The 15,704-nt window shown below is 39.5% G+C and overlaps 1 protein-coding gene across 3 annotated transcripts; it reads right to left on the bottom strand.

The window, feature by feature from the left end:
* Positions 1–495: 495 nt before the first annotated feature.
* On the bottom strand, positions 496–14,275 carry LOC307036691 (dnaJ homolog subfamily C member 5-like). 3 transcript variants are annotated; one of them, XM_079677225.1, is made up of 5 exons: positions 14,097–14,275; positions 10,429–10,547; positions 7,569–7,782; positions 5,106–5,277; positions 496–3,939 (listed from the first exon to the last, which is right to left on the bottom strand). In XM_079677225.1, the coding sequence occupies exons 2-5, from the start codon at positions 10,536–10,538 to the stop codon at positions 3,836–3,838; spliced, it is 600 nt and encodes a 199-aa protein (XP_079533351.1). In that variant the 5' UTR covers positions 10,539–10,547; positions 14,097–14,275; the 3' UTR covers positions 496–3,835. The 3 variants fall into 3 exon arrangements, with proteins under 3 accessions (XP_079533351.1, XP_079533352.1, XP_079533350.1); XM_079677226.1 differs by having other exon boundaries at positions 496–4,063; positions 14,097–14,273; XM_079677224.1 differs by having other exon boundaries at positions 496–3,942; positions 14,097–14,267.
* Between the last annotated feature and the right edge of the window lie 1,429 nt (positions 14,276–15,704).

Here is a 15,704-nt window from a genome sequence, read left to right as displayed (position 1 = left end):
TTGAAACTCTAATGCTGGTTTATTCTATTTTGAGATGTTTGTATTTGAGAATTATTTATTTCTACTCTTAATCTCTAAGTATGTGCAAGGCCTTGTTTATGCTGCAGCAACAAAATGCTTCCCTATTTGGGATCAATAAAGTACATCTCATCTTATTTATACATGGGGGGACTGTGGCTGTACATTAGTGCATGTGTATAAGTACACTCCATTTACCTCTCGAATTAACAATGCACTCGATGTATTTGTTATGTTTAGGTATTAAAACATGGTCATTTTGGCCTTCATATTTATACGTCTACAACTGAAAACCATAATATCAAGCTTAAAACCAAGGCCTTATTATTGTATATGTATCATTATAACTTGACACATGTTACTTTTAACTTGATATTGTGATTTCTCTTTACCTCTGTATGGCTCTGAACCCACTTTGTGTATGAAAGGTACTTCCACATTGAAACGTCTGTACAAACGGCGGGTCACCAGTCCAAATGTTCAGGAACATTTATTCAACAACAGCAAATCAGATCAGTGATCCACTTGTTTTCTTCCAGACACACATTTACCATGCTACAACAGAAACGGTAAGGGTTTATACTTTATATGGACGTGTATGTACAAGCGAACTTAACCATTAACCTTGCTAAAATTCAATGGTCACATTACAACACCATACCAGTTAATAAAATCATATCCATCATCGAGTATGAAATAAATAAAACTCCAAAAGAAATGCATCATATAACCATTTCACTATAGTTACACTTTATATAGTATGTCGTCTTTTTATGGAGTCATTTCCTGATTTCTTTTTTTTTAAACACACAGTGCATTCAACTGAGAACATTTACAGTAGCATCTTTCAGTATCTCAATGAAAAAGCCATGACGGGAACATCTATGTTTCATCGAGGGTTAGGGGAAACATCTCACGGGGGCACAGAGGTCACATCCATACCGTTAAGAGCAGAGGGTGGCGACAGGAGCGCACCAATTGTAAACCATTGAAACACATTATTAGCATTTATGAAAACGGACAAGATGTTCATGGCAAAGTGTGTGCGATGCAGATTCAGTGGTATGAAAAATCTCTTCTTTTTTTTTTAAAACGTGGAGCTGCCTGTAAGCACTGATGAAGATATGCCGACGAGCTTCTTACTCTACAAAACATATGGTCAACAATGATAAAACGATCACAGCATCGGACTTCAGTTCAAAACACGAGGACGAGAAACATGATCTGATTTATGCACGACATAAAAAACAGTCAGGTCAGTAGGGCGGGTACCGGATTTAACTCAGTGACATTTAGAAGCTTCTGTCAAAGTCTTCTAATCAAGCTTTTCATGTTGCTTACTGTGTGTGTGTGACTCCTAAGTACATGTAGTGTATGTGACACCTGCTTGGCAATACACCAAATTCAGATTCTGATATTAAATGGCGTCCAAAAAAGAACCTCTTTTCATATTAATTAATCTTTTGAATACATGCTCTCTATTCTTGCCTCCCTCTCCGTGTGCAGAAAGCTGGTTTTGAAAGCAGTAAAAAAGTTGTTTCTGAGATAAAATGCCCAAAAATATGGATTAAAGCTGACTTTTTTTATGAGATGGAAATAAATGTGGACTTTTGGGAAGTTGGATCACACGAGTCCTACATGTATGCAGCGACTACTGGAGTCTCCTTCTATTATAATACTAATTATATAAGTGTAGCTTAATCTCCATCAGACAAAGGGCACGAACACTGGCTTTAAACACAATTCATTTACAGTTTTGTAATTCCAATGCTAAGCTAAGTCATCGGTACAGCCCAACTAATCAGCTTTATTTCCCCGCTCTCAAAGGTGTAACATGTTTTGCTTTCCACATCACATTAACTACTCAACATATTCAAGACGGCTCAGAGTTGAAAACATGTTCACCTGCTCCACAGCTCCACAGATCAATGGGTAAACAAAAACTAAACAATGACATGCAATTCACTTCTTTTGGTCTTAATTAGTGATGACTGCTTGCAAATGGAATAAATAAGTGCAGCAAGTCATCCAAATACAAATAACCTTTTCTTCACTAATTTAAATAATCCGTTTTTTGTATGAGATTCAAATGTCTGAATCCAATTATAACATTATAATCAAATGTGTCTGCTGATGTGACGAATAAGTGGTGAAAAAATATAATTCTTGCTGGACTGAAAGTCTGCCATAACTATATGTGCAATGCAAATAATAAAAAAAACTGAATAACGTTCGAGCTGCGGCAAAGAAAGAAAAACAGGGTCGGGGGGGAATGTAAAGCCAACACTAATTATAATAACTAACGTTTTGTCAGCAGACCTCTGCAGATAAAGCTCGGTGCATTATCCGCCTCATGATTCACATTAAAAACTCTCGGGGGAAGGGGGGGGGGGGGGGGGGGGGCACACTCACAGACGAACACACACACACTCAAACGGGCTCTGATTTAAGGGAACAATTGCACGAGTAAATGATGGCACTGATCACACACCGTCTGAAAGCCCCCTGAGCCCCCTCTCCTCTGTGTGGACATATTGCACTAACACGTATATCTATAGATGAGAGCAACCAATCGGGTTCTTTCCTTCTACGTCATGCCCCGCCCCTTTTTGTGTGAATACACTCTGTGTCATGTGACTGGTGGGAAGTACAGATTGTGAGGTTTTTTCGCTAATCACATGAAAACATTAGGAATACAGTGCGTTTTTTTATTTACATGGAGCCCAATTAGCATGCTGAAATGACTACAGAATGTTGTTTGAGATTTATAGTTTAATTTAAATAAATATATTTCACTCTAACAGTGGACGAGTGGCAAGTACTGCATATTTGTCAATGCAGTACATACAGTATATTTACTACTCTGACTTTTACCATTACAACCGTTTACGTTGATGATTGACGTTAGCCTCATTAGTTGTGAGGAAGTGTTTCCCACAGACTGAAGCCACAGATCGACCTTTTTCCCGACAGGAAGTAAAGAGAAATATTGTTGTTGTTTGTCCAATACACAACACAATAGCTTTTAGGGAAGATACAACTATTTTTTCCCGCTTAACGCTGATTTTTGGTTTCACACATAAGTGGGCGGGGCTGTAATTTTGCTACTCTCATCTAGGAGCTCTGCAAAGTATAACTGTTTGCAAAATATGAAACATTTGGAAACCATTTTGGAAACAGTGCATGCTACACCATGACGTGGGGCAAAGAGAGAGAGGAGGGTAAAAAGGCCGAGAGAAAGAAAACGGTTTGAGGGGGTGACTTCTTCATTACGCTGATGATTGGCGTTAGCCTTGTTAGCATCATTAGCTGTGATGAAGTGTTTCCCACAGACATACGAGGCCTGAAGCCACATATCGACCTTTTTTCAGAGAGAAATATAGTTGTTGTTTGTCCAATACACAACACAACAGCTTTAAGGAAAGATACAACTATATTTCCCGCTTAACGCTGATGTTTTGGTTTCACACATAAGTGGGCGGGGCTGTAATTTTGCCAGGAAGCGACGTAGCTGCTGCTCTCATCTATGAACTCTGCAAAGTATAACTGCTTTGCAAAATATGAAACATTTGGATACCATTTTGGAAACAGTGCATGCCAGGATGTGGGACAAAGAGAGAGAGAGTGGGGGTAAAAAGGCCGAGAGAAACAAAACGGTTTGAGGAAGTGACTTCTTGATTAGTTCCTTGGTAACGGGCCATGCTTACGAGTCCCTCAGCGCCGCTCTGGAAACAACATGGCCGCCGCCCTCTTCTTCTGGCTGAGGTGGAGCAGGCAGGACCGCGGGGGGGTGGGTGGGTCGTGGGGGGGGCGGGGGTTAGTTGAAGCCGGTGTCGGTGTGGTAGGAGTGATGGCCGTCCCCCGTGAGCTGCGTGGTCTCTGTGGCTGACGGCTGCAGCATTATGGGGTCGCCCCCAGCCTCTACTTATAAAACAAATAAGACAACAGGTTTCAGCCTCTTCGCTCTAATAGAGGGGCTCAATGAGGGGCTCAATGAGGGGGGGGGCAGCGTCCCCAGGCTGCGTCCACACTGGGTCGAGGGGGGCTTAGTGGACGGGAGTGAGAGAATATTGCATTAGTTATCACAGAGGAGATGACCCTCCCCAAATCTGCTTCAACAAACATGTAGACAGAGATTCAAAAAGACAACATTAGGACATTTCTCAGGTCAGAGCACGGAGGACAAAGTGTTTAGATATCTCACTTCTATAAAAGTAGTAATCCCAGAGTGTAGAAATACTCTGGTATAGGTTAAAGACTTTCAAATGCACTCGTAGAATTGTGATATATGAATTAGGGCTGTAACGTCAATCAAAATGTTATCAAAATCAAAATATGTACTCAAATATTTATAGTCTGAAGTTAAGTCAAACATATAATATAATATTAGTCTACCTAGTTTAAAAGTTGAGTGTCTTTGGGATTGAATAACATGTTTGATCCAAAAGCATCCAGACAATGAGAATAACTAAACAAGAAAACTCACTTTTGAGAGAGGATGCTCATTTTAACGCCCCATGCTCTGACTAAGCTTTAGGCAGAGGTGGGAAGTAGTGGAGTACAAATACTACGTTACTGTATTTAAGTACATCTTTCTGGTATCAGTACTTTACTCCACTACTTATTTTCTGACGATTTTCTACTTCTCTCATTTTCCAAACAGGCTGGTTCCTTTAGTCTGAATGTGTGTTTGGTGGCGTGATCATTATTATTTAGAGTCATTGCGTGCCTATTGATTTGAACACGATCCGTGTATCCATCATTTCCTGGTCTTCTCTAAAGAAGAGGGACCAATGGAAACGTTGTCATGTTGCCGTTGGTCACCATGGAAACATTCATTAGCTAACAATGACATTATTGTTCTATTAATATAAAGGGAGGTCAGGTACTCTTTAAAACAGCTGCTAGTTATGGGTACTTTTTACTGAAGTACATTTCAAAGCCTCTTTACTTTGACTTGAGGAAAGAAGTTTAGTCAGTACTTCTACTTTCACCAGAGTATTTTTAAACACGAGTATCTGTACTTCTACTTGAGTAAAGGATGTGTGTGCTTTTGCCCTCTCTGGCTTCAGGTGTTGTGGTCTCACCTCTCTCGTCAGACTGCAGCTGGGCCTCCAGGTCTTCAGGAGACACGTAGAACGCCTGCTCCTGGCCCTCTCGAGGCCGGGGTTTACATTTCCCACAGCAGCAGTTACAGCAGCAGCACAGGCAGCAGCAGAAGTAGCAGCCGGTGGCCAGACCGCAGAACACAAACAGCGCCTGAAGGGGACAGAAAACCAGGTGAGAGGAAGACATAACTGTGTGGTGTCGTGCGAATACTTCTTCCTGGCTAAAGCGTGAAGGTGCAGCTCTGCACATTCGGGGCAGGGTTTCTTTAAGTCAGCTGCCGAGTGTGACGTACGGCCGCATTTCCAGCAACGCTTTTCCCTTTTAATCCACTTCGGCTACGGCAGAAGAGACAGTAGACATTTGATTGGTTACGTGTAGTTGTAGAAGGTTTTGCTTGCTGAGTCAACTGGGTGACCCAGAAGATCCAGGATCAGCACCATACTATTGGGGACATATTTTCCTAGGCCAATACCTCTGACCCAGTTGATCAGTCTGCCCTCACTGAGCTCAGGCCTGCACCTCGGGCTGCTCTCAGTGTGTTGTCTCCCTGTTCCTGCCTGTTGGCGTCAGCTGATAGAGGCTATAGTGCTTTCTCTTGTTATAGACAATGTAGATTATTCTCTCTGAGCTAAATACACGGGTCTGAGTTAGAGATCTTCAGAACATGTCTTCTTGTGAATTCTCCGGCCGAGGCTCCAAATAAACCGTCGGTGTTTTCCATCAAAGTTCCTGCTCTCTCCGAGTCTCCATTGATCCAGAAGCTTCCATCAAAATAACAACGACGGCAGTTTCATTAAATTAGAGCCACACACAGCACCACCCAGAGGTCGCGTTAACCGAATATTTTAATAATGACAGTCCGTCATTTTGACAGATTAGAACAAACTCAGAACAGCACCGAAGCTTCCCCGCAGCGAGGCTCCGGTGTCATGCATGCCCGCCAAAAAGGAGATGACATCGTTTCCAAACCTAACTTTTCCGTTCAAATCATCGAAATGTCTGCGAGTGCTTTACGCTGTGGCGTGCTCCCGCGAGGTGCAGTGGGCGCTAACAGTTCACGAGCGTGCTCTCCCCCCCCCCCCCACCACCGCCGTCAGAGTTGTGTACCACCATAGATATATAAAGAGCACCACACACACACTCTGCAGTGGGCGGTTATCATAGTGTACACCCGGCACCCAGGAAGCCCTGTGAGGGGCAAATAAGAGCCAATGTTAAAAAAGTAACGCATACAAATATAAAATCATCTTGACCAGGGTGAGCAGACCCTCTCCTTGCTCCCATGAGGTCTGATACGGGCCTGTCCCGCTACTAAATGATGAACCGTCCAGATCTCTCAGGTCTTCAGGGACTGGTCAGCTTTCTGTCCCCAGAGTCAGAACTAAACCTGGAGCGTTCAGTTATATCTGGAACAAACTCCCAGAAAGCTGCAGGTCCGCTGAAACTCTGACTACTTTCAAATCCAGGCTGAAGACTTTTCCTTTTTGCCGCTGCTTTTAAAAATTGAAACTGAGCGGTTGTGTTTTGTTTTTGGTTCGTGAACATTTGGGGCTAGTAACCCGAGGGGATCAGAGTCTGGGGACTTTGTCCTGGCTGCTTCTCTCTGTGTATGCTGCTCGGGACGTACACAGCTCATGTTCGGAGAAACCTTAAAGAAAGGCATCAGTAAAATGGAACTTCTGTGTGAACTATTCAAATCTTAAACTGCACTGTAACTTTTTATTCATTTACTTTTAATGTTTCTTTTATTATCTTTTCTTTTTAATGCTTTTGTCTGAATGTCTTTCATTTTTGTAAAGCACCTTGAATTGCCTTGTGTTAAATAAACTTGCCTTGCCTTACTATTATTATTATTATTATTATTTTATGTACTCTGTGACATTTCTGTTTTTTTTTTGGTATTGTATTTTTAAAATTCTTTATCATAACGTTTGTAGATATTTCAAGTAATTCAATGACTCACAGGAGGGCTACAGTCTGTTTTTTATAAACTAAGCTTTCTGTCCTCCTGCTTGAACGTATTTTTTGTACCTTGTCTGTACATTAATGTTGAATAAAATCATAAAATACTTGGTAACTGATGAGTTGTTGGTTCAAAGTTTTTGGTGTTATTCTTGTAGTATTCCATTTTTTTATATATACATATTTATTTCTCGTATTTTTCTGATATTTGCTCCCATTTCACATTTTATTTGACAGTATTCTTATAGTTTCTTCTTTGTATGTATAGGTACATTTATTGTAACCATTTTTATTAATTTATTCTATTTCATTATATATTTTTATATACGTTTGTTTTACGTCTTGTAATTTCACTGTTGAGGAGCCTTCGACCTCAGTTGGTCATGCATTACATAATCCCACTGTAGTTGTGTTTATGTAATGAAAAGGAACCTCTGAGTCTTGAACCCTGATCTAGAGGTGCTGCCCCTCCGTCTCACCTTGGCCCACCAGCTGGAGAGAACGAAGTAGGTGTTGACGTTCTCCTCTCCGAACTGCTCGGCCACGTAGAGCCCCAGAGAGCCGTATTTGTCGTAGATGTTCCTCTTGGTCGGGTCGTTCAGGATGGCGTGAGCGTTGTTGATCTCCTTGAATTTATCCGCCGCCTCGGGGTTTTCGGGATTCTTGTCGGGGTGGAACTTCAACGCAAGTTTCCTGTGGAGAAAATCAGCGGAAAAAGACAATGAAATAAAATATAAAATCACAAAATACTGTGGGAGCTATTCTGAGAGGGGTAAATAACGATTTGTGCAAGAATTGAGAATTTAGTAAATATCTGTCAGTCGGAGGAAGTCGTGTTGAGCTTTGGGAGGTATTGAGGATATTTGTTCAACATTATTTGACATTTTTTAGATGAAACCACTTGAAAATAATCCACAGATTAAATCAAAACAATAAGAAACAAGCGAGACAACAATACAAGATGAAAATAAGAGTGTGGAAAAACCGCTCATGTGAATTAAAGTGGGAGAGCAGAGGGAGGTTAAAGAGGGAATATTGAGCAGAAATGTGGAAAATATCTGCAGCAAATCAATTAAAATGTCCAATAAATCAAAAATACTGTTAAAAAAGGAGCAGTATATAATAATATTAATATATAATATAACTCAATATATGCGTTTGGAAGGAAGTAAAAGGGCTGTGCAGTTATAACGTGCAGTAACAAGAGGTAGCAGTGGGATTAAATGTGCAAAATAAATACAGTATATCACAAAAAATGCAATAACTCAATTTTTAGTCAATAAATAAAGATATTACAGGATTCTAGTAAATATCTACAGTATATATATATAAGTGCTCCTTTAGTGCACAACGTGATTTGAGACACAGCACTGCACTCCAACCGAGTTCATTTTCTCCTCATTAGCTTCTCTAAATGTACTTTATTAGCTTCTGAAATGCAGAGAAGAAATAGAATAAAATGGTACCTCTAAATTGTACTTAAGTACTTGAGTAAAGGCATTTAGGTACATTCTACCTCCAACTGTATATTTGCACAGAAAGCTTGCCTCTCTTCAGTGACACGTCACACGTGAGGTTAAATGTTAGTTGTCCTTTGATCTTGTCTTAATATTTGCCTTGGGTTGATGCTGCAAATGGAGCTGCTGTAATGCAGGTACAATTTCAGACTTGATCGTAAGCACATGTATGTGTGTATGTATATACTGTATGTATGGTTTGCAGGGGGCAAGTAGTGCTTTTTTAAATCTGAGAAAAGTGTCCCCACGTCTTCTAACGCAGTGTTTGTAGTATTAATCAGAGAGGGCAGAATACACACATCCTTTCCTCAAGTAGAAGTACAGATACTCGTGTTTAAAAAGTAGAAGTACTGACTAAACTTCTTTACTCAAGTCAAAGTAAAGAGGCTTTGAAATGTACTTCAGTAAAAAGTACCCATAACTAGCAGCTGTTTTAAAGAGTACCTGACTTCCCTTTATATTAATAGAACAATAATGTCATTGTTAGCTAATGAATGTTTCCATGGTGACCAACGGCAACATGACAACGTTTCCATTGGTCCCTCTTCTTTAGAGAAGACCAGGAAATGATGGATACACGGATCGTGTTCAAATCAATAGGCACGCAATGACTAAAGAATAATGATCACGCCACCAAACACACATTCAGACTAAAGGAACCAGCCTGTTTGGAAAATGAGAGAAGTAGAAAGTACAGGTATTTGAGTTCAACATGTAAGAAGTAGAAAGTACAGGTATTTGGGTTCAACATGTGAGAAGTAGAAAGTACAGGTATTTGTGTTCAAAATGTAAGAAGTAGAAAGTACAGGTATTTGGGTTCAACATGTAAGAAGTAGAAAGTACAGGTATTTGTGTTCAACATGTAAGAAGTAGAAAGTACAGGTATTTGAGTTCAACATGTAAGAAGTAGAAAGTACAGGTATTTGAGTTCAACATGTAAGAAGTAGAAAGTACAGGTATTTGAGTTCAACATGTAAGAAGTAGAAAGTACAGGCATTTGAGTTCAACATGTAAGAAGTAGAAAGTACAGGTATTTGAGTTCAACATGTAAGAAGTAGAAAGTACAGGTATTTGTGTTCAACATGTAAGAAGTAGAAAGTACAGGTATTTGAGTTCAACATGTAAGAAGTAGAAAGTACAGGTATTAGTGTTCAACATGGAAGAAGTAGAAAGTACAGGTATTTGAGTTCAACATGTAAGAAGTAGAAAGTACAGGTATTTGAGTTCAACATGTAAGAAGTAGAAAGTACAGGTATTTGAGTTCAACATGTAAGAAGTAGAAAGTACAGGTATTTGTGTTCAACATGTAAGAAGTAGAAAGTACAGGTATTTGAGTTCAACATGTAAGAAGTAGAAAGTACAGGTATTTGTGTTCAACATGTAAGAAGTAGAAAGTGGTCAGAAAAATAAGTAGTGGAGTAAAGTACTGATACCAGAAAGATGTACTTAAGTATAGTAACAAAGTATTTGTACTCCATTACTTCCCACCTCAGAGTAAAGCTTAGTCAGAGTATGTTTTTTTTTTTTTTAAAAAGGCGTCCTCTCTCAAAAGTGAGTTTTCTTTATTCTCATTTCCTGGATGCGTATTGGATCATATATGTGATTCAATCCCAAAGACACTCAACTTTGAAACTAGGTAGACTAATATTACAGTTTGACGGCATCAAACTCCTTGTACTCCACTCCTTCCCACCTCTGCCTAAAGCTCAGTCAGAGCACGGGGGGTTTTACAACGGGCATCCTTTCTCAAAAGTGAGTTTCCTTTCTTAGTTATTCTCACTTCCTGGGTGCATATCGTACTCCACTTGTGGGTGTGCCTCACCTGTAGGACCTCTTGATGTCGTCGGGGGTCGCCACCTTCTCCACCCCCAGCACGAGGTACAGAGTCTCCCCGGCGGTGGAGAGCGAGCGCTGCCTCTGGTGCTCTGCCATGATCTCTCTCTGAAAACAGGGAGTAAAGCAGGGATCAAGATTCAAGGCTGTCATCGTCATGTGTTCGGCAGCTACAGTGTAGATATGACAATGAACATCTGAGGTCACAGGCTCCTCCCCCCCCCCCCCCCGCCTCAAGACCCATCTCTTGTCATCAGTACACTCATAGCGCCCCCCCATCAATCCCTGTCTGTCGTTCGTCTTCGTCTGTCCTTCTCCCACACCCCCTCCAAACTGTAAAGCGACTTTGATGCTTGATGAGTGCTATATAAAAATTCAATTTATGATTATTATTATTATATACAAGTAATTGGAATATGATATTTTAGATAGTTTAAAGTTGCAAACACATGAATGTTATGGATGTTCTTTAAAAAGTTGAAACATATACACGTCTGGTCAACTAAATGAATCAGGCCTGTGGGACGGAGAGCAGAGGAAGAGGTACGCAGACCTGTAGAGAGACCACAGACAAATAAGAAGTGCTGTCACTTAAATATTTCTTAAGTAAAAGTTGAAATGCCAAGTCTATAAATGTGTATGTTATACATGTATGTGTGACAGTCTTAAACCTTTCCTTAGAATATTTTATGAAGTGTAAGGTGTCCCCTTGGACGCTTTGAAAGGCGCCTCCAAATAGAATGAATTATTATTATATATAAAACGTAGTGCATCATAATTGTTCCTTAGGTTGAAATACCACAACCTTAACATACAACATATAAGAACATGACAATTATACAGGGTCTATGCAGGAATCCTAAAGTTAAATGTAAGACCTTTTTTAAGACCCTTTCCATACATTTTGAGACCTCATCGCCACTTGGAGTTCTAACCGGTTACCTTGGCGACACACTTTACCTCACATTGACTATATACAGTATTGATTGTCCTTCCTCCTTATCTTCCAACCATTTGGACGCAGACTTGCATTTCCCCATAACGATGTTGTTTAGCAACCGGCGTCAACGGACCTTCTCGCGCTATCAAGCAGTGAGCGTGCGATGTCCTGTTCAGGTGACGTCAAACCCAACGGGATGCCATAAATAAACTACACAGAATCACACTACACACCTACGCCATGATTACATTCAGGCAGACTGTAGAATACAACCTCTTTGGACCATTTATATACTTATTGAAAACAAGCTATACAATGTAACACCTTGGGAAATTCCCTTTAATACTTTTTGACAGCCTTAATTTTTACTAAATTGATTTATCAACTTTTAATACTTTTTAAGACCCCGTGGACACTCTGCATAAACATAGCAACAAATAAATACATGATATGCAAAAAGTGCAAAATAGCAAGATCAGCATATACAAGTATTTACCACATGGCAGTACACGATAGCAGCAACGACATATAAAGTGCAAGAGGAGATTCCCCTGTGTTAAAGTGCATTTAGCGGTGATCGCACGTCTGGTTGTGTCTCCACCATTCTCTGAGTTGACCTTTGAAGCTATTGAGAGTGGGACAATCCTGTATCTCAGCTGGGAGGCTATTCCACAAAGAGCTGCCTTTAACGGAGAGGACATTTTGTCCAACAGTGGTCCGTCTGCGGTGGACTTCACACTCTCCTCTGGTTTCTGACCTAGTGCAGCGTCCAGTGTGTTTTTTGTGGGTGAATTCCCCTAAAAGGGGGGGGGGGGGGGGGGGATGGTACAGTGGTTGCATGAGCTCTCTTGCACAGCTGTTCTATGGGTTTCAGGTTTGTGGCACAAGCAAACGACCAGTTTGTGAAACAGTATTCAATGTGGGATAGAATCAAACAGTGGAGGTATGACTTTGCAGCACTGACAGTTAAGAAGGGTCTGATTTGTTTAACATTTTGCAAGTTGAATTTAATGCTCGAGTCCATTATGGCTCCAAGATAATAATAATAATAATACTTTATAAGTTACAAGTCCTTCATTTAAAATGTTACTGTAGTAAAAGCGGAAATCCCACAGTTTAGAAATGCATATAAATACTCATTTCAAAATCTTGCTGACGAAAAGTACTATTAAAAAAAGTGTACAACTACAGTAAGAGTATTTGTACACTGCTATATATTGTATTACAGTGCACTTACAGTCCATGTCATTGACATGTGTTCATGTACTAAATGCAGAAGGAGAAATGATGTGTAAAGCTTTGCTATTTACTGAATGTTTCAAGACGCTTCTATAAAATCACTGCATATAATAAAATACTGTAATTCAATCCAGTATAGAATATAATTCACTGCCTATAAATACTGTAATATCAGATATAGGTTACTGAGGTTTCAGTGCATTTTTACATTTTTAACAAACTGTGTCCATTGTTCAAATTAAATATAACACAATGTATTTTTTACTTGGCGTCATGAAGGAAAAGACCCTAAATGAACCCTGTAAGCAGATTTCTTGATTACTGTAAAGAGCTATTGATTCGTCCCGGCTGTTTAATCACCAAAAGTGTTTCTCCTGGTTATTTATTGATGCTTTAATTAGTCGCTAAAAGAGAAGCTTATTTATATTATTAAATGTTCTATATATATACTGCTGGGTACAGTAGCTTGGGACTCAATAAGTCTTATCGTAATCTGTGATAACACGTTGTATTTTGTCATAAAAACCAGCGAAGTACCTCTAAATTGTATTTAAGTAAATGACATCACATTACATTACATGTCACTTGTTAGACTCTTTTATCCAAAGCGACTAATATACATTGAGTACTGTGGACAATCCCCACAGGAGCACTTTGGGGTGAAGTGGACACAAGCCCAGGGACACAACGACATGTAGGCTGCAGTGGGACTCGAATTTGCTATCCCCTGATTCGAAGTCCAGCACACTATCCACTGAGCCACTGCCTCCCTTTACCTAAAGGTATTTAGGTACACTGGTGACTGCAGGCAACAGCTGACAATACAGATGTGTGGAAATACGCAGCTCTGTTAGACTTATAGGTGAAATGCTAAAGATCCATGAGGCCAACATGCTGGATTTCATATATTTTAATTCCCTAAAAAGTCAATTTTTCACCTTTTTTCAGTGTAAATTGTGACATTTCTGTGCGTTTCTCCTGCAACCTCCTGGCCTCCCTGCCTGCCTCTGCTGCTGCGGGAACTAAATCACTTACTGACAACCGTGATGCATGAGAAACACATCCAGCTAATTGATTCCAGAAAACCCCAAAATAAAAGCAACATCGCCATTTGTGAGAATATAGCTGCGTCCTAATGGGTGTCATCATGACACAGTATAGCCTCTGCACAAGATCATTCACCATCTTTACGCAGAAATACAAAAGGTGTCTCAGTTTGCACTCCCTGGGTGTTAAACATGTCTTTGATACGGTGTGCATCCCGGTGTAAACGGTGCATTTTGAGGATTAGACGGTGGGAATTCGATGTTAGGATGCATAATCTGTGCAAGCATCATCCTCAACTCTGCAGCAGCATCCATGTTGGTTCCCGGCCTGCTCTCCCCCAGCCGAGGGGATGCATCCTCGGCTCTGATTTTCAAGGACAAGGGGCTTCCTCTGGAGGAGATAATAAGAGATGCAGATGTGGTTCCGCTCACCTTTCCGATGCTCTGAAGCTGAAACTCTGACGGTCCTCTGGCTTCGGTTTTTCTCAGACTGGAGCGGAGACTATGGCTGCATCTCTGTGGCTCCACACACTACACAATCACACACACTACACAACTACACGATCACAGACAGCTGCAGCAGTACGCAGGCTCCACCCCCCCTCCAACCCAAAAAATACCCCATGGCGACCCGACGTGCGCGTAACCGAGAGGTGGGGGGAGGATGCAGGAGGCGCGCAGAGCAGAGACTGAGGAAATATAAAAGTGCAGAGACAGCAATGTTGGACTGAACTCTGCACCATCACGAAACTGAGTGTAATGGAGATATTAAGACCACTTAACAATTAATAAATAACATGCATTGTGAGACCTTGAAGAAACTGTGAAATATCACCTTTCTAAGATTAGCTTTAGAAACCAGCACAATTATTTTGTAATCAATTTTAAAAGACCCTTGGATCCAATGCAATACTAATAATAGATACTAATACATACTAATACATACTAATAAATACTAATAAATATTAATATATACTAATAAATAATAATAATAATAATACTAATAAAAAAAGGATGCTGAGATTTTCAAAAAAGTAAAATCAGACAGCATATTATTTTTTAAACAATAATTATTTATTTGTCTACGTTTTATGAGATTTCTTTTCATTACAAAATGTTTTTTTATACTAAATCACAATTCTGAGATATAAAATAACAAATATGATATTTTTTTTCAAGAAAATCAATGTTTTTAAAGAACTGAATTCTGAGATGTTACAAAAACATACATTTATGTTTTAAAAAAAAACTTAATTTCAAGAGAAAAAAATATATTGTTAGATCTGACCAAAGGTTTTCCTGCTATGTCGAAATACCTGTATGAAACATGCTTATTTGTTTTTAGTCATTCATAGGCACAACGGAAGAGGATAAGGGCCACACGAGGAAAAAAATCTAAGAATTTTGAGATTTAATATATAAAAATTATAATAATCAGGAGAAAAATAATTTCTGTAAAAAATATTAATTTCTTTCAGCAAAAAATATTTTCTTTCATTAAATTAAATTATTTGAAATAAAACATAATTTTGTTTCTGAAAAAAAAGAGAATTCTGACTTTCCAAAAATAAAAAATTCTAAAGAAGTACAGCATTCCGACTTTTTTCTCGGAGTTCTGAGATTTTCAAAAAATATATGTATCTTTTTAAAAAAGAGATTTTGAGGGGAAAAAAAATGTATCTGAGAAAATGTTATTTTAGTTTAGTCAGTCACACATCCCAAACATTTGTTCTTATATATGGCTCTCATTTTCTCCCGTACACTTGCATGCAAATCCATCAATCCTACAAATAACAGCAGCTGACCCATAGCTCCGTGACGTCACTACCTTAAAAACCCTGAACATATCAAGAAACAGAGCTTTTGGTCATTTTCCTCAAGGTTTTCTTTTTTTTTAAAGTCAGAATTCTGAGATTTTCAACAGAGAAATTATCATTTTTTCCAGCCGAAATGTCTCTAACATTCCTATGTACTGCTGTGTGTAGATAATATTAATGTATGTAGCACTATTCCCAAGATAGGAGTGTTATTTAATAAAAG

Source organism: Notothenia rossii, assembly GCF_949606895.1.
Source record: "Notothenia rossii genome assembly, chromosome: 4".
NCBI classification, from domain to species: domain Eukaryota; kingdom Metazoa; phylum Chordata; class Actinopteri; order Perciformes; family Nototheniidae; genus Notothenia; species Notothenia rossii.
Note: the sequence above shows the minus strand (reverse complement) of the source record. Positions and strands in the feature narration are given on the sequence as shown.

Coding starts and splice junctions, on each gene's coding strand:
- LOC307036691 (XM_079677224.1), bottom strand. CDS start 10,538: ATGGCAGAGCACCAGAGGCAGCGCTCGCTCTCCACCGCCGGGGAGACT. Junction 5,278..7,568: donor TCTCCAGCTGGTGGGCCAAG/GTGAGACGGAGG, acceptor TGTCCCCTTCAG/GCGCTGTTTGTGTTCTGCGG. Junction 3,943..5,105: donor GCTGCAGTCTGACGAGAGAG/GTGAGACCACAA, acceptor TTGTTTTATAAG/TAGAGGCTGGGGGCGACCCC.